At 43.0% G+C, this 18,037-nt stretch overlaps 2 protein-coding genes across 5 annotated transcripts in view; both read left to right on the forward strand.

Moving 5' to 3' along the window:
• The window catches only part of LOC306788559 (actin-binding LIM protein 3-like), a gene marked incomplete at both ends in the record, with an annotated part of 34,985 nt that extends 33,622 nt beyond the window's left edge, over positions 1-1,363 (forward strand). The window contains 2 exons of the mRNA XM_079284127.1: positions 936-1,016; positions 1,250-1,363. Coding sequence (XP_079140253.1) covers positions 936-1,016; positions 1,250-1,363 — 195 coding nt within the window. The remainder of the gene's footprint in view (positions 1-935; positions 1,017-1,249) is intronic.
• A 2,208-nt stretch (positions 1,364-3,571) lies between these two features.
• Positions 3,572-17,179, forward strand: LOC306787802 (actin filament-associated protein 1-like 1). 4 transcript variants are annotated; one of them, XM_079283084.1, is made up of 19 exons: positions 3,572-3,705; positions 9,607-9,735; positions 10,411-10,491; positions 10,645-10,730; positions 10,813-10,930; positions 11,040-11,129; positions 11,278-11,492; positions 11,738-11,917; positions 12,033-12,116; positions 12,649-12,751; positions 13,844-13,999; positions 14,183-14,397; positions 14,590-14,735; positions 14,846-14,927; positions 15,219-15,327; positions 15,505-15,672; positions 15,756-15,919; positions 16,064-16,183; positions 16,318-17,179. In XM_079283084.1, exons 1-19 carry the CDS (start codon positions 3,684-3,686, stop codon positions 16,342-16,344), a joined length of 2,295 nt encoding a protein of 764 aa, XP_079139210.1. In that variant the 5' UTR covers positions 3,572-3,683; the 3' UTR covers positions 16,345-17,179. The 4 variants fall into 4 exon arrangements, with proteins under 4 accessions (XP_079139210.1, XP_079139212.1, XP_079139213.1 ...); XM_079283085.1 differs by lacking the exon at positions 3,572-3,705 and adding an exon at positions 6,480-6,537; XM_079283086.1 differs by lacking the exon at positions 16,064-16,183.
• Positions 17,180-18,037: the final 858 nt, after the last annotated feature.

The raw sequence follows: 18,037 nt of genomic DNA on the forward strand, positions 1-18,037 counted from the left end.
ATGATGAGTTATCCGAATTGAACTATGATCTATGGAGGGGTGAATAATTCCATTCCAATAAATACAGATTGAATTGTTAGTAATGGTGTTGGTGATGAGGTACAAACTGTATTTGTTAGGAATTTTTGGTTTCTGACAACTTTTGGATGATTAAACATGCACCGGGTCACATTGACCCGGGAACATAATGGCTGTACCTAAGAAACGAACATAACAGGAGGGTTAAGAGTGACGGCTTGAGAGGAATGCTCAACTCCTTGTTGAAGTCAACCAACTCAATAAGGGATCAACTTTCTTTCTTAAACAGAAAATAGATTCAAACATTCAAAGAGAGACATACTTTTAAACTTTGTCGAACATCATTCGGTGCATTTCTCGTCATTTGTGTGACTGATTGGAAAGAGTTACGAGCAAATCTCAAATCCACCCTCTTTTTGAAATCCTACAACCTCATTCAACCTTTCGGTAGAAACTCTGAAAAAAATAAACAATGATTTTCCCAAAAGAAGAAAATAAAAAACCAAACATGTTAGCACCAAAAACGATTTCTCTTAATCTCTTCCTCAGTGGAAAACCTATATCTGCATGAATAATCAACTAAACAGAGACACTCAATCAATTTTTCTAATTCATTTTAGCATCCGCCATTGTTGTTAGTGCTGCCGATGGCCACCAGAGGGTTGGTGACAAAGATAAATACAAAATCAGTCGACCCAAACACCTTGATAGCAGAATGGTGACTGTGCAAGGCCAAAAATGGCACAAAAAATATTACGTATTACCTATTCAGTATTTTTTTAGTGGTGCATTTGATTTATGTTGTAAAAGTAAACAGTTTAGAACGACATCATGAGTGAAAGTCCCTTGACTGAATGCATTTACTGTGTCGTTTCTGTGCGTTTTAGTGCAAGAAGTTACATTTTTTCCTGTGTTAGATCTACCCATATGAAGCCCTAATAGTGTCAGTCAGAGGGCAGCAGCGTCTACCGAGTGATGTGGACCGAGCCAGACTGGAGGTAAACTCTTTTACAAAATCTACCTCAATAACTGTCTTATACAAACAGACAAGAGTATAATGCAAATACAGACTGACCGACGTTACTATTGAGCCATGACAAAGAATGTTTGATACATTTCTGAAACGGATAAGGATTACTTGAAATTTCACTTGAAGCTATTTGAAGCAAGTTTATACACTCAAGGGATTATCATTGACTCTCCCTCTTTAAATTTCTCTGTCTCCTGCCAGCGTCACCTCTCACCAGAGGAGTTCCACAGAGTCTTCGGCATGCCCATGTCGGCCTTTGATCATCTTGCTCAGTGGAAGAAGAACGAACTGAAGAAACAGGCCCGACTCTTTTGACAAAACAAAGCCACCAGAACCGTCTAACCCAATGCAGGTCCAACGGTGTGCTCTGAAAAACAAGCCACCAGAGAGGTCTGTTGACCCCAAGTTGACTGTCACAGGGGAAGAGGAAGCGGCTGAAATAAACGTCTCTCCTCCTCTGAGGGGGCAGGAGCAGAACTGTTCTGATACCAACTAGCCAAAATGGAAATAATACTACAGTGAGAGGAAGGTGAAGCTGATCATTAAGACTTTGAGGGACAGCAGATGAGCCTCACTGGAGCTGCAACAAAGTTTAAGAGTGGAGGGAGTTGTTCTGCTTCTCACTCTCTTACCAGCAGATGGCAGTGTGTTAAGAGAAACACCAGGGTGGAGGTCTGATACATGACCAGGGGGACTGTAAGCTGAAGTACTTCCTACCATACTGAGGGTCTGCCACGCTGAAAATAAGGGAGACGGTTTGGGAAGAGAATCGGCTGCCTGGAAGACAGTCTGACATATTGTTTGAAGCAAAAGGGATCCAGTTTTATTCACACAGACGATGATCAGTGACTCATAAGCTGACGAGAATGGTGTGAGTCTCAGTAACATTAGAGTTATTGAACACAATGTTTTTTATATTTAATGTGCATATACTGAAACCCAAAGGTCTTCTTTTTTAATACTGGCATGTGTTTGTTTTGATGTCTGAAGCCATATCAGAGGTTAAGTTCTTCTCTATGACATGAGCAGACTGTACAGTTCACTGATTGTAGGGTTTATTGTGAATTAACTACGTCACAGAAATCAGGTTTTAGTACTACACACGTTAAAATAAGACATCTTTGTTTCGCTTTTTTTTACTGAAAGGAATCATCGTTTTTGTCAATTTATACTTGCAGCTGCGCAGAATTTTTCACAGACGAATATCCAGACCCTCTGAGTAAAGAAAAAACTAAAATGCTCAAGTGAAGGGAGGAAAGGAAAGAGGTGAAGAAAAGAAGGGTTGAGAACAGGAGGAAGTAACAACGAAAGGAATGTGTGAAGAGATAAACAAAGAAAGATGCAAAGAGAAAAGAAATTATGACAAACTGAGTTTAATAAAGAGTTGGTTTCACAAAAGTAAAGTGGAAAGAAAGGATTTGTATTGGCTTAAAATGTGTGTGTGTGTGTGTGTGTGTGTGTGTGTGTGTGTGTGTGTGTGTGTGTGTGTGTGTGTGTGTGTGCGTGCGTGCGTGCGTGTGTGTGTGTGTGTGTGTGTGTGTGTGTCTATAGGTCTTCAACAATACAATATAGCACATAAATAAATGTGTTTGGTACTAACTTATTTTTATTTATTTATTGAAGTATTATTTGTAATTTGCAAACCTGTATCTGTAACTACAACTTCTGAATAAATGAATCAAGCATCATTATTTTGTCATTTTTTGCCTTTTTGAAAGGATTCAAGTGGTTCTTCTAAGAATATCAAAAAATGTAATTGTATTCGATGTAATTTGGGATAGTTGGCGAGAAATCAATGACTACTAATTAATGAATTCTCTCAAAGCTTTCAACTTTACCTCACTCCACGTTCAGCACAGACCAGCAGAGATACATAGACCAGTTGTTACGTATACCTGTATGATTCCACCAAACAAAGCACTGTCTAATTGTGACACCTCATTACCAATTGTCAGTCACCAGTTTCATTTTTAGAAGCTTGGGGAGACAATAGTATTCACTAACTCACTTGACAATGGCAAACATTAAAGAAATTATATATTTTGTTATTACTTGTACATTAATGTGTAAGTGCTCTTTTAGTGTGAGTGTAACTTTATATAGGTTACTGTTGGGTAGTTTAATCTTCATATTTTATAAAGTCACGTTTTGTATTCCAAATCGTAATCTAAGTAAAAAAAACAATATTTCTTTCTGAATTCTGGTGGACTATAAGACTTATAAATACTCTTGTAAAGTGCCTCACATTCTACCGCTGGCAGTCATACAATAAAAATACTACATATTGTGGATTGCATCTCCTCAAATATGATTAGTGTTGCTTCAACATGACACTTTTTAAGAGTCATGTTTTTTAAATGTGTGGTAAACCTAAATAGACTGCAGGGTAAACCCAATGTTTAGTAGCAGTGCTCTGACTAGCACTAGGACCCAGGGGAGCTGTGGATGATGAACCAGCGGCTACCGAGTCGAGCTGTAAACTACAGCGGCCACTCTGACTCACTTTGGCCGCACGGAGGCTGACAGAGCTCCGCTGTGAGGCGAACACGTCTCACATGTTACCAACCGTAACTTTTGAATGAAACTACGAAGGGACTATTACCGGAAATAAGCACACCCTGAGTTTCTCAACGACATGGACTCCAAACGCGAAAGTGGTGAGTAACAGTCTCTCTTTTAATATCACACGTAAGAATCACAGTAACCTTGTGAAGAAGCCTAACTACATAAATGTAGCCAAAGCCACACATGTACATTGAAGCACACGTCTTAGGAGATAAACTGTCACAAACGCGCAACACAATTCAAAACATGGTAATAAATTCACTAAAATAATAATTAGCCTAACATACTTGTGACTTAAACGCATCACTACAAAATGCTATAAGCCTAAAACATTATAAAACAACTGAGGTTTAATGGTTTTTATTTTATTTTAGTTCAGCTCAAGTCAGTTTATCTCAGTGAATCAACTCGCGCCCGGGCTCCCGTTTGGAATAACGAGCGTGTGACGGCGAGTGACATTTCACCTAACGTTACACGTGTGTGTGTGTGGGGTGGGGGGTGTGGGGGGTGGATGGATGGATGGATGGATGGAGGAGTCCTCCTCCACTCAGGTAGTGTGACGCAATCTGATACCAACAGAGAGGTGCCTCGTTGGAAGCAGCGCTGCTGGAGGTGAAGCTGCAGCAGCTCAATGGCCGCTCTGTTTCTAAACCCTTCAGCCGACAGACAGGAAGCTGCATTATGGTGACACCAGGTGACACAGCAGTGGCCTTAATTAAAAATCTGGCAAAAGAGGATCACAAGTGATTATCTGGAGGGAAAACAATGCACATTATGCACAAAAATCAGGAAGAGGAAAAGTATTCATGCATGCTTTTACCCCATAGGCCCAGTATTTTGGCAGGGAGGGAATTTACACAAAAATAGAATAATAAATTGAGCTAAAATAGTTTTACAAACGAAATGTATACTGATACTGTTCAAAGCTCTTACACATCTTTGTAATTGTGATGATAATCATATGAATTATGATGTGTTTTCTAAGTGCCACCGCGTGTTCAGCATTCACCATCAATGGCACCGTGGTCACATCAGACATTTTGACTTACTAGCAAGAGAAGCACATGTGTTGCTAATAACACTAACGATGGCTGTATTTCAGTGAGTTGTGACAGTGAGCCAGCGTGTACAGTGACCTCCAACACCAGAGCCCTGAGGCCACCATTAATCAACCAGCATTCAATGTACTGTTCTCACCTGCACCTTTTCTTTCCACTGAAACACAAGCTTTGTGGTCGCTTTGAGCATCCGTGCACTCTCGAAGAGAAAATACTCTCACTGTGGAGAAAAACAGGAATGATTGATAATGGGGTTCTGAGCCAGTATTGCAACTGCTGCCACAAATGGGAGAAGATTAAGTTGTAAAATGGCTTTGGACGATGCAGCGTTAGTACTACGGGAGTAAAAATCTCTGTTTAATGACTGACCAGCCTTGACCTCGACCATGGCTCCTTTACATTTACTTTCCCCTATTTCCTTCTCACCCAGTGATCCTCCACCCCTCTCTTTCCACTCCCTTTCATTTGAAGTCAGTGTGAGCTGTACTGCAAATAGACGACATTTAAATTTTCTGCGACAGATATCCAAAAGCAGCAGGTCTGTCCATGTTGGTGTTGTGTAGGTGGAAACTTAGCTGATGCGGTGATAATGCTCTTCCACCAAACAGAAAAAAACCCATCATGTCACTCCCAGGAAGTACTGTCACAAAAAACAACCTGTGTGTGTGTGCGTGTGCAGGCATGCATATTTGTCTTTTCCTCTAACTCTTGACAATCGCCATCGCATGACATGGAGCCGCTTGATTTAATGCTAATATCGAAAACATCATTGCAAGTTTAAAAGAGAAGTTTTGACATTTTTGGAAATAAGCTCAAGATGAAAAGATTGTTACCACTCTGTAAGCTAAACATGAAGGTACCAGCCAGCCAGTTAGCTTGGCTTAGCACAGCCGCTTGACACGGGGATAAACAGCTGGCCTTGCTCTCTAATTAATGCAATTTGTAATTCTTAAACAAGTTTTTGTACAGATTAAACAACCAAGATACAACGTGTTGATTGGTGGGCTTTAGAGGTGCTGGTATAGGCAGATATTGTTGCCTTTTGGACAGAGCCAGACTAGCGGTTTCCAGTCTTTATGCTAAGCTAAACCAACCACCCTCTGGTTGCCAGCTTCATGTTTACAGTACAGACATTAGATACTTCAGAATGTCTTACTTTTTCCTTCAATTGGTGGAATGTATGCATCAAAATCTTCTTTGTTGAGCTAATAGGCCACGGCATGTTGTTTTCCCATAGTGACTGTCTGGATGGCTCCTAACCTGGGGAGACCACCGCACAACAGTCTGGCTTTTAGACTCATTATACGATTTGACTCATGCTGTGCCACAGTGGCATGCTCCTCTGTTCCCTGTGTGTCCTCACCATTTACTATCTGAGCAAAGTGATAAGACACTGAAAGAATGTGAAAAAGAGACAATTCCACCACTATTTCCCCACCAGCTGTTTCGTTTTAAAGATCTTGCCAGTTTGGTTTCTGACGGGGGGGGGGGGGGGGCGTTTAAAGTGTCAGACTGAACGCTAACCAGTGCAGTGACACAATCTACTGTTGTCACGAATAAATAATGACAAATATGAATGACAGGATGCTGACTCTCTGAAGTAGACTTTTGTCTGAGAGGGAGTTTGGCGGGAGACGCCAAGACTTGAACTCTGACCTCCGTATGAAGAGGATGAGTGTCTGGAGAAGGGATGGATGAAAAGCAGACGAGAGAAAGGGGTTAAAAGGAAAGGATGAGAGAGGGAGGGAGAGAAAGAAAGGAGTGGAAGGGAGAATGTGGGATCTGGAGGGACCTCGGCCTCTATAGGGGAGGGGGGGAGGCTGCTGTAGCGCAAAACAGCAGCTTCATACACGTTGGATGTGTTACGTAAGTAAAACTTAAATGTTCCTGTTAAAGATACTTCTGTGTGTCAGGCAAAATGATCATCAATGAATCATCAACATAATTTCAGTGCTGTCATCGGTTTTCTTCCGTGTCCTGAAGGGAAAGGAAACAAAAGGAAGGGATTGTTCGGATGGGAGAGGCAAGTCAGGGAGGAGGTTCGCCTTGGATTGTTGTGAGTTGGATTTGTAACGGATGGGAGTCAACGCTTCAGGTTAGGAGGAGAAAAGTATCTTTTTTTTTCTGTCACCCTGCTCCTCGTGAGCATTATGTGGTGCGATAAACAGCAACAGCAGCAGTAAACGGTAGTACCGGTAGTTATTTTGTTCTGAGCTGCAACCAAACACGCGAAATGAGTTCAAATGAGGTGTGTGTGTGTGTGTGTGTGTGTGTGTGTGTGTGTGTGTGTGTGTGTGTGTGTGTGTGTGTGTGTGTGTGTGTGTGTGTGTGTGTGTGTGTGTGTGTGTGTGTGTGTGTGTGGAATGGGGGGTTACAAAGATCCCTCTGTGGGGTTAGACTGACCACAAGCCTCCAGAGCAGCTGATTCTCAGCCTCTGAACCCTCCGGTCCCCCCGAGAGAATGAGAGAGAGACACACACACTCGGAGGAGAGAGAGAGAGAGAGAGAGAGACGTAATTGAACGGTCGGCTTTGATTGTAAAGTCAGACTTCAAGAAACAGAAAATAGACCAAAGTCCCATTCTGAAGCTCCATCGGTCCACCGCTGGCTTTGTTTACTATCAGATTGACTACATTGAATCTTGTGTTTTTTCAGCTCGTGTTGCAACATTTCCTGTATATAAGTGAAGAACAATAGATCAATAGAGAAAATTCTTTGACTGCTTATTCAATAGATAGTGAATGGGGGAGAGGGGGAGACTCAGTAGGATGGAGGAGAGAGTCATGATCAAGAGGGAGTGGAGAGACGCTACTGTCGACAGCTGAGACAGGAAACCACAGCTGCTGGCTGAGAAATATTACACACACACACACACAGCTGCTTGAGATATTATCCTTTAACCCTGAATGCCCATGGATCAAAGCGATGCAGCTGTGTGGCACCATGCCCCTCTTAGACTGTGTGTGTGTGTGTGTGTGTGTTAGTTCCTGTTTTGTTTTTGTTGGAGTTTCTGACGTATTGTTTGCTGTGGTCTTGCGGAGCATTGTGGTCATCTAATTTTGGCCCTTGGTGAGACAATAGAGTATTGTCAGACTGGGGGGGTGACGGAGGAGGCTGTGAGTGTCTCTCGCTCTCTCTCTCTCTGTCCTCATTGTGTGAGAGAAGAAAGACTGTTTTCATCATATTTAATCTTAACCCCTGTAAAAACATATTTTATTTTATTCTTAAACATTCATATTTACCTGCTGCAGCATTTTATCTTTTTCACTTTCATTTTAACATCTGACTATGTCACTGAGGAACTTTTTCTAGCTACTGTATGGCACACTAGAAGATTCTTCCTGATAAAACTGAAATAAAATACTTTGTACACGCTCCCAGAGTTTATTCAGAGTGTAAGAAGGACATTTAGTATTATTATTTATTGCGAGAGAAGATCAATAAAGGAAGTTGATTACTTTCTCTGTGCCCTTGAACTTCCACTCAACCTTGTTTGTGTTTCGGGTGAAGCAACATTGTTGATTTTACAATTGTATTGCCAAAAATGACAAAGATTTAATGTTTCCCCCAAATATTTTTCTTGGCGGTGTGGAGAAAGCCACTTAAAGAGCACGTGGGTCAAGGCCAACTTTCCACTAAACCCAAACTGAAATAAAAATAGTTTGAGGGTTAGCAGCTCCTAAACTCTTAAAGATCCACTCCATCTATTCAATGGCAGGAATAATACTTCATCTTATCAACAGTGGCCAATATCCAGTATTTAATTAAAGGTCAGCCTGTTACTCTGCATGTCTGCTTAACACATAAACTAATGTTCCTCGTGTCAGACGTCTGCCTCTCAGACATCTCTTATGAATGAACAATCAGCTGAATGAACTAACAGGCAGCTTGGTAACCGTATCCTATTCTATCTCAAGTGGAAGTGCAGATTTGATTCTTTACTTTGGCTCCATTTCCTTTAGGGAAGGAAGCTTCCTGCCCCATCGTCCCTAGCTCCTTTTCTCCCCACGACTCCCCTGCCTCCTCCATCCAGGCAGGATGTGTGAGAGTGTGTCAGAGTTTTTGAAACAATATCAAGGTCAACAAAACACACAGGATGCGAGTTGTGAACATGGAAACAATTATTTTTCAAAGCAAGCCTGAAATATCCAAACTGAAAGTGGGACCTAATCGGTGGTGGTGAAGGGACAAAACAGACTTCCTGACAGACAGAAAGACTCTGAGGTGGACGTCACGAACAGGGCGATGTGTTAGCATGTTAAATATCTCCTCCCCGTCAGCTGTTGCAACAGGCGGCACGATGAGTTCCAAACTGACTTCATGCCCCTCGAGAACTGCCAGTTTCGCTCACACTTGTCTATGTGGCCTTGCATGAGTGTGTTAAATTGATATTTGATGCACTTGTTGTAATAGCATAAGAATTTCAGCCATGTGAAAGGGGACATATCATGCTCATATCATGCTCGTACTTGTATTCGGGGTTTCTACTAGAATATGTTGACATGCTTGAATGTTCAAAAACACATATTGTTTGTCTGAATATACCTTTATTCACCCTCTGCTTGAAATGCCTGCCTCTTTAAGCCCCCCTCAGGAAAAAGCCCAGTCTGCCCTATTGAACAATATGGCACACCTTTGGAAAGTTAGTTTTCCACCGGTGGGTGGACATACTCAAATGGGGGATGGTATATTCTAATGAGCCTACATGTGACATAGGAAGGGGATCCAAATACGGCTTGTTGAATCATCTCTAGGCAGCCCACAAAAAAACTGACTTTGTTAAGAAACAGTTTGTGGGTTGGTAGGCACTCCAGGCACCCAAACGTATGTGCACAAGCACTGACATTTTCTTTCTCCATAATATGTCCCCTGTTTGTGCATATTTTATTGTCACTCTGCAAACACAATACCAATATGTTCTTCTGTGGTCCGCAGTCGTGATGGAGCGACTTGTGAACGAGCTGGGCTCTCTGCTGAAGATGCTGGACCACGAGACGGTCAGTCCTGCCACGGCTGACAAGATGGCCTCCATACGTGTCATCCTGGACTCGATGCAGCTGTCAGGTACGGAATTAGGTCTCCGATGGAGGGGTGTGACTAACATCTGGGTTTGTTATTTCACTGAGACTGAATAGAGTCTTCTTACATCAGTAAGTAAGCACTTATTTTCTTGACTCTTGCAGCCAAAGCATTTCTGAGCAGTTTGTTCTACTGTTACAGTGTTTGTTCAGGCAAGGACGGAGCATTTCTTTCTTCCTCATTGGTTTTTAATGAGGCAACTTTCTTGTCATGAGCCTGCCATACTGCAACTGAGCAACACCGCATTAGTACAGCATTTGTCTCACATTTAGAAATATGGACATTGAATCTTCGTGAAGTCTTGACAGTAAGTCCTTGTTTGTCTGGGGGATGAACAGAAGGACGTTGGAGGAGATAAGAGGATTGTGGTAAGAGGATAATGAAATGTAAATGTTAAACGAGGATAACGAGAGGTCAAAGAAAGCAGCAAAGCATCCTGATGGTACCACGTTCTCACAGTTGTTTGAATGGGTTAAGGGTTTTATCTTAACACATCATTTTACACTTCAATGTTCATGTTTATTCTAAAACACTTCCAAAACATCTGGGATGTTTGGCAAACATTTCGCACTCAGGCTTGTAATCCTGACCCGAGCACACACCACAATCCTAAGCAGAGCTTTCATACTATTTCCAACCCCGAATTGATCTTTTCCACAGTCAATGGCTCAGACATCTACATGAACAGCTGTCTCTATGGCAATGGCACCAGTTTTGTAGAGTCGCTGTTTGAGGACTTCGGTGAGTAGACCTTTCAAACCACTTCAGTGTTGTGAAGAAGCTATCATAAGTGTATATTTCCAATCATACCACAACATCTACAACATGCATGATATCATAAAATGTATTATGTTTTATCTTTCTGATAACATGAATCCTCTGCTGTTCCGTCAGACTGTGATCTGCACATGCTCAGTGTGTCTCCAGAGGAGCAGAAGGAGCACAAAGAGGAAGAGGAGAAGACTCCTCTCAATAAATCTGTAAGTCGTCTACACAGTATGTAACCGTCAGTTCATTTGCCTCCGTTGTCCTCGCAACTAAAACCTTTAACTTTCCCCTCAGACACCGACTGACACGCCCCCTCCTCTGCCAACCACCCCCCTCCCTGATGACTACTATGAAGAAGCTGTTCCTCTGAATCCTGGATCCACCCCTCAGTACTTCACCACCAACATGAACAGTTCTGTGCACCAACTCCAAAACAAAAAATGTGCACTAATAATTGCAACCAGCAGAATTATTAGAAGTTCCTCCTTCATCTCATCTCATCTTCCGCTCCTCTCTTGCAGCTTCCAGGAACTCAGTGGAGGATGCTTACTATGAAGATGCCGACAATAACTACCCCACCACCATGATTGACGGGCCGCCCAAAAACTCCTGTGGGTCTACCCTCTCGTGCTTACTCATGTTGCAATTCAAATGTACAAATGCAAACAGAGGCACAGGCACGTTATGATCATGAAGAAGGTAGACGACATGGATGAACAGAACCAGAATTTGATCAGATATGTTATTTTTGTTGCTCAGACAATGACTCCGATGCTCTGAGCAGCTCATACGAGTCTTACGAAGAAGAAGAGGAAGAGGAGGCCAAAGGACAGGAGCGACCTCAGAGATGGATGGCCGAGGAGAGTCCCGATGAACCGGTTAAAGACTGCCGCATCTGTGCCTTCCTACTGCGAAAGAAACGCTTTGGCCAATGGGCCAAACAGTTAGTCGTTGTCAGAGACAATAAACTGCAGGTAAATAGAGCGGTTTATGTTTATTACGTCTCTCAAACCAAAGGATCGAATCTATATCTGCCGTTATTTGGGGGGGGAAACAAACAAACATCAGATAATAATGTATATGTATATATACAATGCAATATAATGTTAATCTACAAACTCTTTTCAAAGGTTATATTTTAGCACTGAAGTGAAATGGCATCACATGATACGTCAAAGTATTTTTTGTGTTTACGGTACCCTACTATCTCCCTTTCTAGTGCTATAAGAGCATCAAAGAGAGCACTCCCCACACAGAGCTCCCGCTGAATCTGTGTAACGTCATCTACGTCCCGAAGGAAGGCCGGAAAAAGAGACACGAGTTGCGCTTCTCGTTGCCTGGAGGCGAAGTTCTGGTCCTGGCTGTTCTGAGTAAAGAGCAGGCCCAGCGGTGGCTCAAGGTACCTTTATTCACTATCGACATTACATCAGAGGGCTGGTGCTGAGACAGTCTGGGAGGACAAGGGGGAATATGGCTGCGGGTGAGAACATACGTTTTTCTTTTTCTGAAACCAGGTGGTGCAAGATGTTGGGAGCCAATGTAGCAACACTGAAGGATCCACGTCTCCCATTATACAGAGGAAGTTGGAGCTTGACAAGGTGTGTGCATGTGTCTTTGAGTGTGTTAGCTACAGTATGGTCTTTGTTTTGCCAGATAAACAAGTCACAGATGTCTTATATTTTCTGTCCAAATGAGGTTCAGTCAAACAGCTGCCTCTCTGAATCTATACTCTAGTTTTTACATTTCAATGTCTGCCGCTGACATCGCCTCTTTCAGCTCCCGCATGACACAACAGTTGCTTTGGCTCCTGGTTATAGTGAGTGAGGTGACATTATTGCGGTGGCTGAGCTGGGCCTTCAAAGAGCCTCTTACCCTCAACAGAGTTTTGGCAACGAGCAGAATACATGGTGACATGGCAGTTCCAGCCCATGTTGGCAGAATAGCTTTAAAATACATAAAGTCAATAAATACAATGAGACTTTTTTTAAAGAAACCTGCGTGTAACTTTTGTTGACATGATCGCTCAGTCAGCGGACAGCGGGATTCGTTCAAACAGGGTTGATATATGATGTTAATATGTAACAGAAAAAGAAGTACCAGTAATGAAGGTTTCCACTTTCTCTTTGTCAGATGCTGCAGAGTGACCGGCAGGCATCAGACTCAGACAGCGGGCCAACGGCAGAAAACCAGTCCACTGCACAGGGACCAGGACGGGACCCCAGTGACTCACTGAGTAGGTTTACCTTCATGAGCACATCATTGATTCAACTGACATGTTTCACTCTTTTTTTCATTGAAAGCTGAGGGATTAGATCTTCTTCATCATCGTGAGATTTAACGATCGATTTGTGTTGTGATTGTCTGCGATAGAAACTACTGTAAGCTGTCTGTTATTACGGTATTGTAAATTAGAAGCAGTGAAGACTAAATTGTCCTTGCTTTCCAAAAATATCCTCACGGTCTTGAAGTCAAGTCCCCACAAAAACAAAAGCACACATACACATCCTTTTAAGAGTCTGATCTAAAGCACACACACTGTTTCTGTTTATCCATCCACAAAACCGGGAAGGATAAACCCGGGGATCTAAGATGTTGGGTCAAACACAGTCGTATTGTTTCAGTGTTACAACCTGTTTACTGACCGAGACAAGAGAGAGAGGGAGAGACGGGAAGTGAGGCGCGAACAGATATGACATCCTTCCTGTCCTGTCTTCCTGCGATTGTCTCCCACTGACATCATAGGAAGTAGGCTGGGCCGAGCGCTGCAGCACCTGGTGCATGTAGTATGAACACGCTGTCACACTCAGGGGATATATCGAATACATAAAATAAAAAGAACTCTGAATACAATATGTTATTGTTGAATCCTGACTTCACATGAATGTTCTCATTACATGTTTTAATGTAATTGATCAAATCCGCACCGACGACATTTGAATTTCTTCAAATTTGACACAAATGTCCACTTGGACTCACGGTATAACTGGGACCTCACAAAACACAGCTTTGATCTGAACTCAAGAATTTATATGATAATTAAGACAATTTCACACAAATGTCTGATAGGATAAAGGGATGATGTTTTGGACAGACAGGGATGTAAACTGCAACGTGGCTGGTTGGCAGAACTGCATGGTGGTGACTCTAGTTTGGATTAGAGAGTATTATTAACACAAACACAGCTAGACACTACACCGATGAGGCAGCATGATGGATGCACATCATGTGAGATTCACCTCCCAAAATCTGTACATCAAGTGCTCCTCGACCCGGTGACCACAGGGTCGGCCCCAGCACCGTCTGACCTGGGTGCGTTTGATTTTAGACAGGGGGAAGCGCGGAGCGTTCTCAGAGCTGACGGGGTCCATGAGCAGAGCGGCCGGGAAGAAAATCAACCGGATCATCACTTTCTCCAAACGGAAACCTCCGTTACCAGGAGAGCCTCCCTCCTCTTCCGGTCACCGTGAAAACCCACGCTGTGGTGAGGACACGTTGATCAACATGCTACTTGGTTGATTGACTGGCTGTTTGGTCAGTTTGTGGATATTTAAGTGACTGATTGATGATTAAAGCATTGGCAGAAGTATGTCACAGCTTTTAAAAAGAATGTCCACGTCTGCCGTCTTTTCATCACTTCCACATTCCTCCTCTCCCTCCCCCGCAGGCTTCCTCAGTGTGTGTCTGAGCGGCTCTTGGAAGGAGCATTGGTGTGTTGTGCGAGGAGGAAGCTTGTACCTGCAGAAGGACCCCGGGGACCGGGGGCCACCGGCCATCGTGGTACCGCTCAAAGGTGCAGAGGTGGTGACAGGCGGCTTCGGCCCCAAACATCCTTTCTCCTTCTGCATCCTGCAGGCTGGCAGCGAACTGGCATCCTTAGAGGTACTATATGGAGGTGTCAAAAGATCTGTTCATACCGGCAGAGGAGATTTCATTTCATTTGTTTGCTTTTCTTGACTCTTTTTTTCATGAGATTGTGGAAACAGATGAGACAGAAAGTTAACATGTGCACAGGGATGACACACCTACATTTTTCTAGAAACCAAGTGGCTTTGTTTGTTGTGTGTCCATCAGGCCAGCTGCTCGGAGGATCTCGGCCGCTGGCTGGGTGTGTTGTTCGCAGAGACCGGCAGCACCACTCTCCCTGAAGAGCTGCACTACGACTACATCGACGTGGATACGCTCACTGACATCCGGCACGCTGCGAGACACTCCTTCCTGTGAGTCACTTCCTACAGAATATGTTTGCGTCTTTCCACATGTATTTAATTCGAGTTTTCTGTCTCTTAACATCCCGAAATACTATCCGTCTCTGTGTTTTTCCTCTCAGGTGGGCCACTACCACTGCTACTTCCTCCAGCAGCGCCTCGACAGACTCCAGAACATATGATGATGTCTATGAAAGCATCGCGGTGAGGAAACATCACGTCAACCAGTGATAAAATATCATTCAACATGGCGACGCTCTCCTCTTTGTTCAGTTGCAGATTTATCTAAATGACTTAAATCATCATGAGACTTCTGCCTCGATTATTCTGCTAATTCACATGTTTGATTTCTTTGGAATGATTAAACTACACATATAAGTCCCGCCTCATGGCTTTGTCTGTACAGATTTAGTTATATAAATAACACACAGATGCATCAAAATGAAATGGGCTCCAGAAATGTCGATTTTGAAAATGCGCTTGTTTTTCCTCCAGGAGGGCGATGTTGAGAGCCGAGCTGGACCGGTGAGACGTCATGCCTCCTTCTCCAGCAGGGGCTCCGAAAAAACTGAACAACAGGCTGCCATCAAGAGACACGCCTCCAGTGAGTCTCCTTTCATGATTCATTGATTGATTAGACAGGCGAAGATTGTTAGACACCTGGCTTCTCCTGGTCCCAATTGCGGTGAAGAATAAAAGTTTGTCAAAGCAGATAAATAGTTGAGCAGCTCAATTACATTCTTATCATAGTCTATTTATATTCTGCCACGTGTTCTGTTAGATGTGAATCAGTACGGCCGGTATGGCAAGACGCGTGCGGAGGAGGACGCCAGGCGGTACCTGACTCAGAAAGAGGAACTGGAGAAGCAAAAGGAAGAGCTCAGACACGCGCTGATTTCCCTCCGCAAGGAGAAGAAGGAGGTGAAGGAGGAGATGCAGAGTGTTACAGGTCCGAGACAAATCATACACACAGCACTGTTTAGACTTCAGCTTTGTAGCGGTGCTAACTTATGAGTGTTTGTGTGTGTGCAGGTCATGGTGTGGAGCGGTTAGCCAAGCTGGAGGCGCTGTGTAAACAGAAAGAGGAGGAGAGGGTGGAGCTGGAGCTCAGACTGACAGAGGTCAAAGAAAACTTGAAGAAATCATTGGCCAGAGGAGCCCTGGGTCCTCCCACTGACACCAAGATCAGCGTCAAGGTAGGCAGCTACAGCAGAGACGATCCGGCATCGGTCATTTAATCAAGCTCTGGACACCTGATTTAGACACACAATTACTGTAAATCCTAAATGAGTGAAATCTGACATTTGAGTGTGTGTGTGTGTGTGTGTGTGTGTGCGCAGGCACAAGGCAGTAAGGTGGAGAAGGTTTATAATGAGACTGTGCCAATCAACTCGGAGCTTCGTAAACGCCCACCAGCTCTTTACGCCTCCTCCAAGGGGAACGTCATGCAGAAGGCAAAGGTGTGTGTGTGTGTGTGTGTGTGTGTGTGCGTGTGTGTGTGCGTGTGTGTGTGAGAGAGAGAGAGAGTGTGTGCGCGAGCGATGAGGACAGCTAGAAATGCTTTCCTCACTTTTTGCTGTGTCATGGTTTCCAGGAGTGGGAGTCAAAGAAGGGGACCTAGACTGAACATAAGCAGATCGACAGATGGATTCATGTGAAGGGAGGATGTGTGAAAAGAAGAAACGGTTGCAGATAACTGGCACTGGGAAGAAGAGGAAAGAGATGAGGAAGAAGAAGCAGAGATGAAAGAGGACAGACTCTGACACAGTTTTTCCTCTTGACTATCAAGAAAGAGGAACCTTTGCAAGTAGAGGCAGCATGGTGCTGTCTCAACCACTGTAGATATGACAGACGTCACTGATGTACCAGTACAGTATTAATGTGGATCACTGTGGACAGTATAGTTTGCGTGTGTGTTTACATTTGCACAGGGCTGCAGAAAGCAAAAATGTGATTTCATAGAAATGCATCACAAAGGGAGAGTGTGGTTCATGAACACTGTGAGTTCAGAGTTACAGGCAAGACGTCCACTGATTTTATACCTTAACAGGATACCTGTCAATGTAAAATGAAAACCAAAAGTAAAGACATGATTATTACCTTAAATTATATTTGTTAATAAGAGAAGTATCCCACATTTGTGAGGTGTATTTAAACCATAAGGAAAGCATATCGAGTATGACACTGTTCCTGAAACAAACGAGTAAAATGTTTATTATTGCAATGTGAAACTATTGGTCATTATAGGTGTATTTTATTTTATTTTTTTGCCTTTTGCACTTTATCTGTTGTATTTTGTGATTACACAAATGTCTTGGAAATTAGCCTTAGCGCCCCACTTCGGAATGGTGAGGATAAAAGCGTGTGTCTGCTTTCCCTGATCATCGCAGCGACATGAACGAGCACACATGTTGGAGTAAATGATTACTTTATCAAGACGTGTTGTCTCCTGGACTGTTTCTTTGAGTTTTGTTCCTTTGTTTCAGCGTGGTACCTCCTCAAAAGAGTGGTTCACTGTAACAAACCAGCAGCAGAATCACCACTCTGAACTATGAGCGCCATCTAGTGGTGAAATCAAGTGTAAGCACTGGTTTGAACATTGTGAGGACGTCTAAACACCCTTTGGCTGTTGGTAGGCTGCTATTCAACTAACATCATTTACCAGTTTGTACTTTGACAATGACACATTAGAAAAGTTGCATATGTGTATTTGTCTCGTGTTCATAGAGCGAGTTCATAACCGTCATCCACAATCAGTGGCTCTGTCGTGTTTTTAGTTGTGAGCAGCTCCTCAACTTCCTTTCCTGGCATTGCATTGTGGGAGAAAAGACGCTTAAAATGAAATGCTTTTACTATCCAGTTTGACGGTTATAGAAATAAGTAAATGTGATTATGTTGTTTGCATACAAAGACGTTACATGGGTATACTTATTTAAGAAGCGTTTATTTAGTTACACGCTTAATTGAATGGTGTAGCGCCGTGCTGCTGTTAGCCTGCACCTTTAATAGCCTACAGGTGTGGGCCTCCCATTTCGTGTCGCGCACGCGGGCCATCCAACAGTTTTAAACCACGTGAAAATGTTGAAAGTTAAAAACGCAGAACAATATGGTTTCAAGCAAGATTTTTCTATTGACAAAACGATAGGAGTTTTGGAAGTGACTCAAGCTTTTTTCTTTCCATATTTGTTTTATTTTTGGCATTTCAAACGGACTAATTAGAATAGTCGGAAATGAACCTCAACAGCCATCAATTACTGTTATAAAAAATGCTCAATCTGAAGGAATATAATTATGGACATTGATTTCTTTGTTTG

The sequence above is a fragment of the Melanostigma gelatinosum genome (assembly GCF_949748355.1).
Source record: "Melanostigma gelatinosum genome assembly, chromosome: 14".
Classification (NCBI taxonomy): Eukaryota; Metazoa; Chordata; class Actinopteri; order Perciformes; family Zoarcidae; genus Melanostigma; species Melanostigma gelatinosum.

Bases quoted from the DNA above. Each gene is read 5' to 3' on its own strand.
- LOC306787802 (XM_079283084.1), top strand. From the start codon at position 3,684: ATGGACTCCAAACGCGAAAGTG. The intron at 12,117-12,648 runs GTGTGTGCATGT...TCTCTTTGTCAG, and splicing joins GGAAGTTGGAGCTTGACAAG to ATGCTGCAGAGTGACCGGCA. The intron at 15,920-16,063 runs GTAGGCAGCTAC...GTGTGTGCGCAG, and splicing joins ACACCAAGATCAGCGTCAAG to GCACAAGGCAGTAAGGTGGA.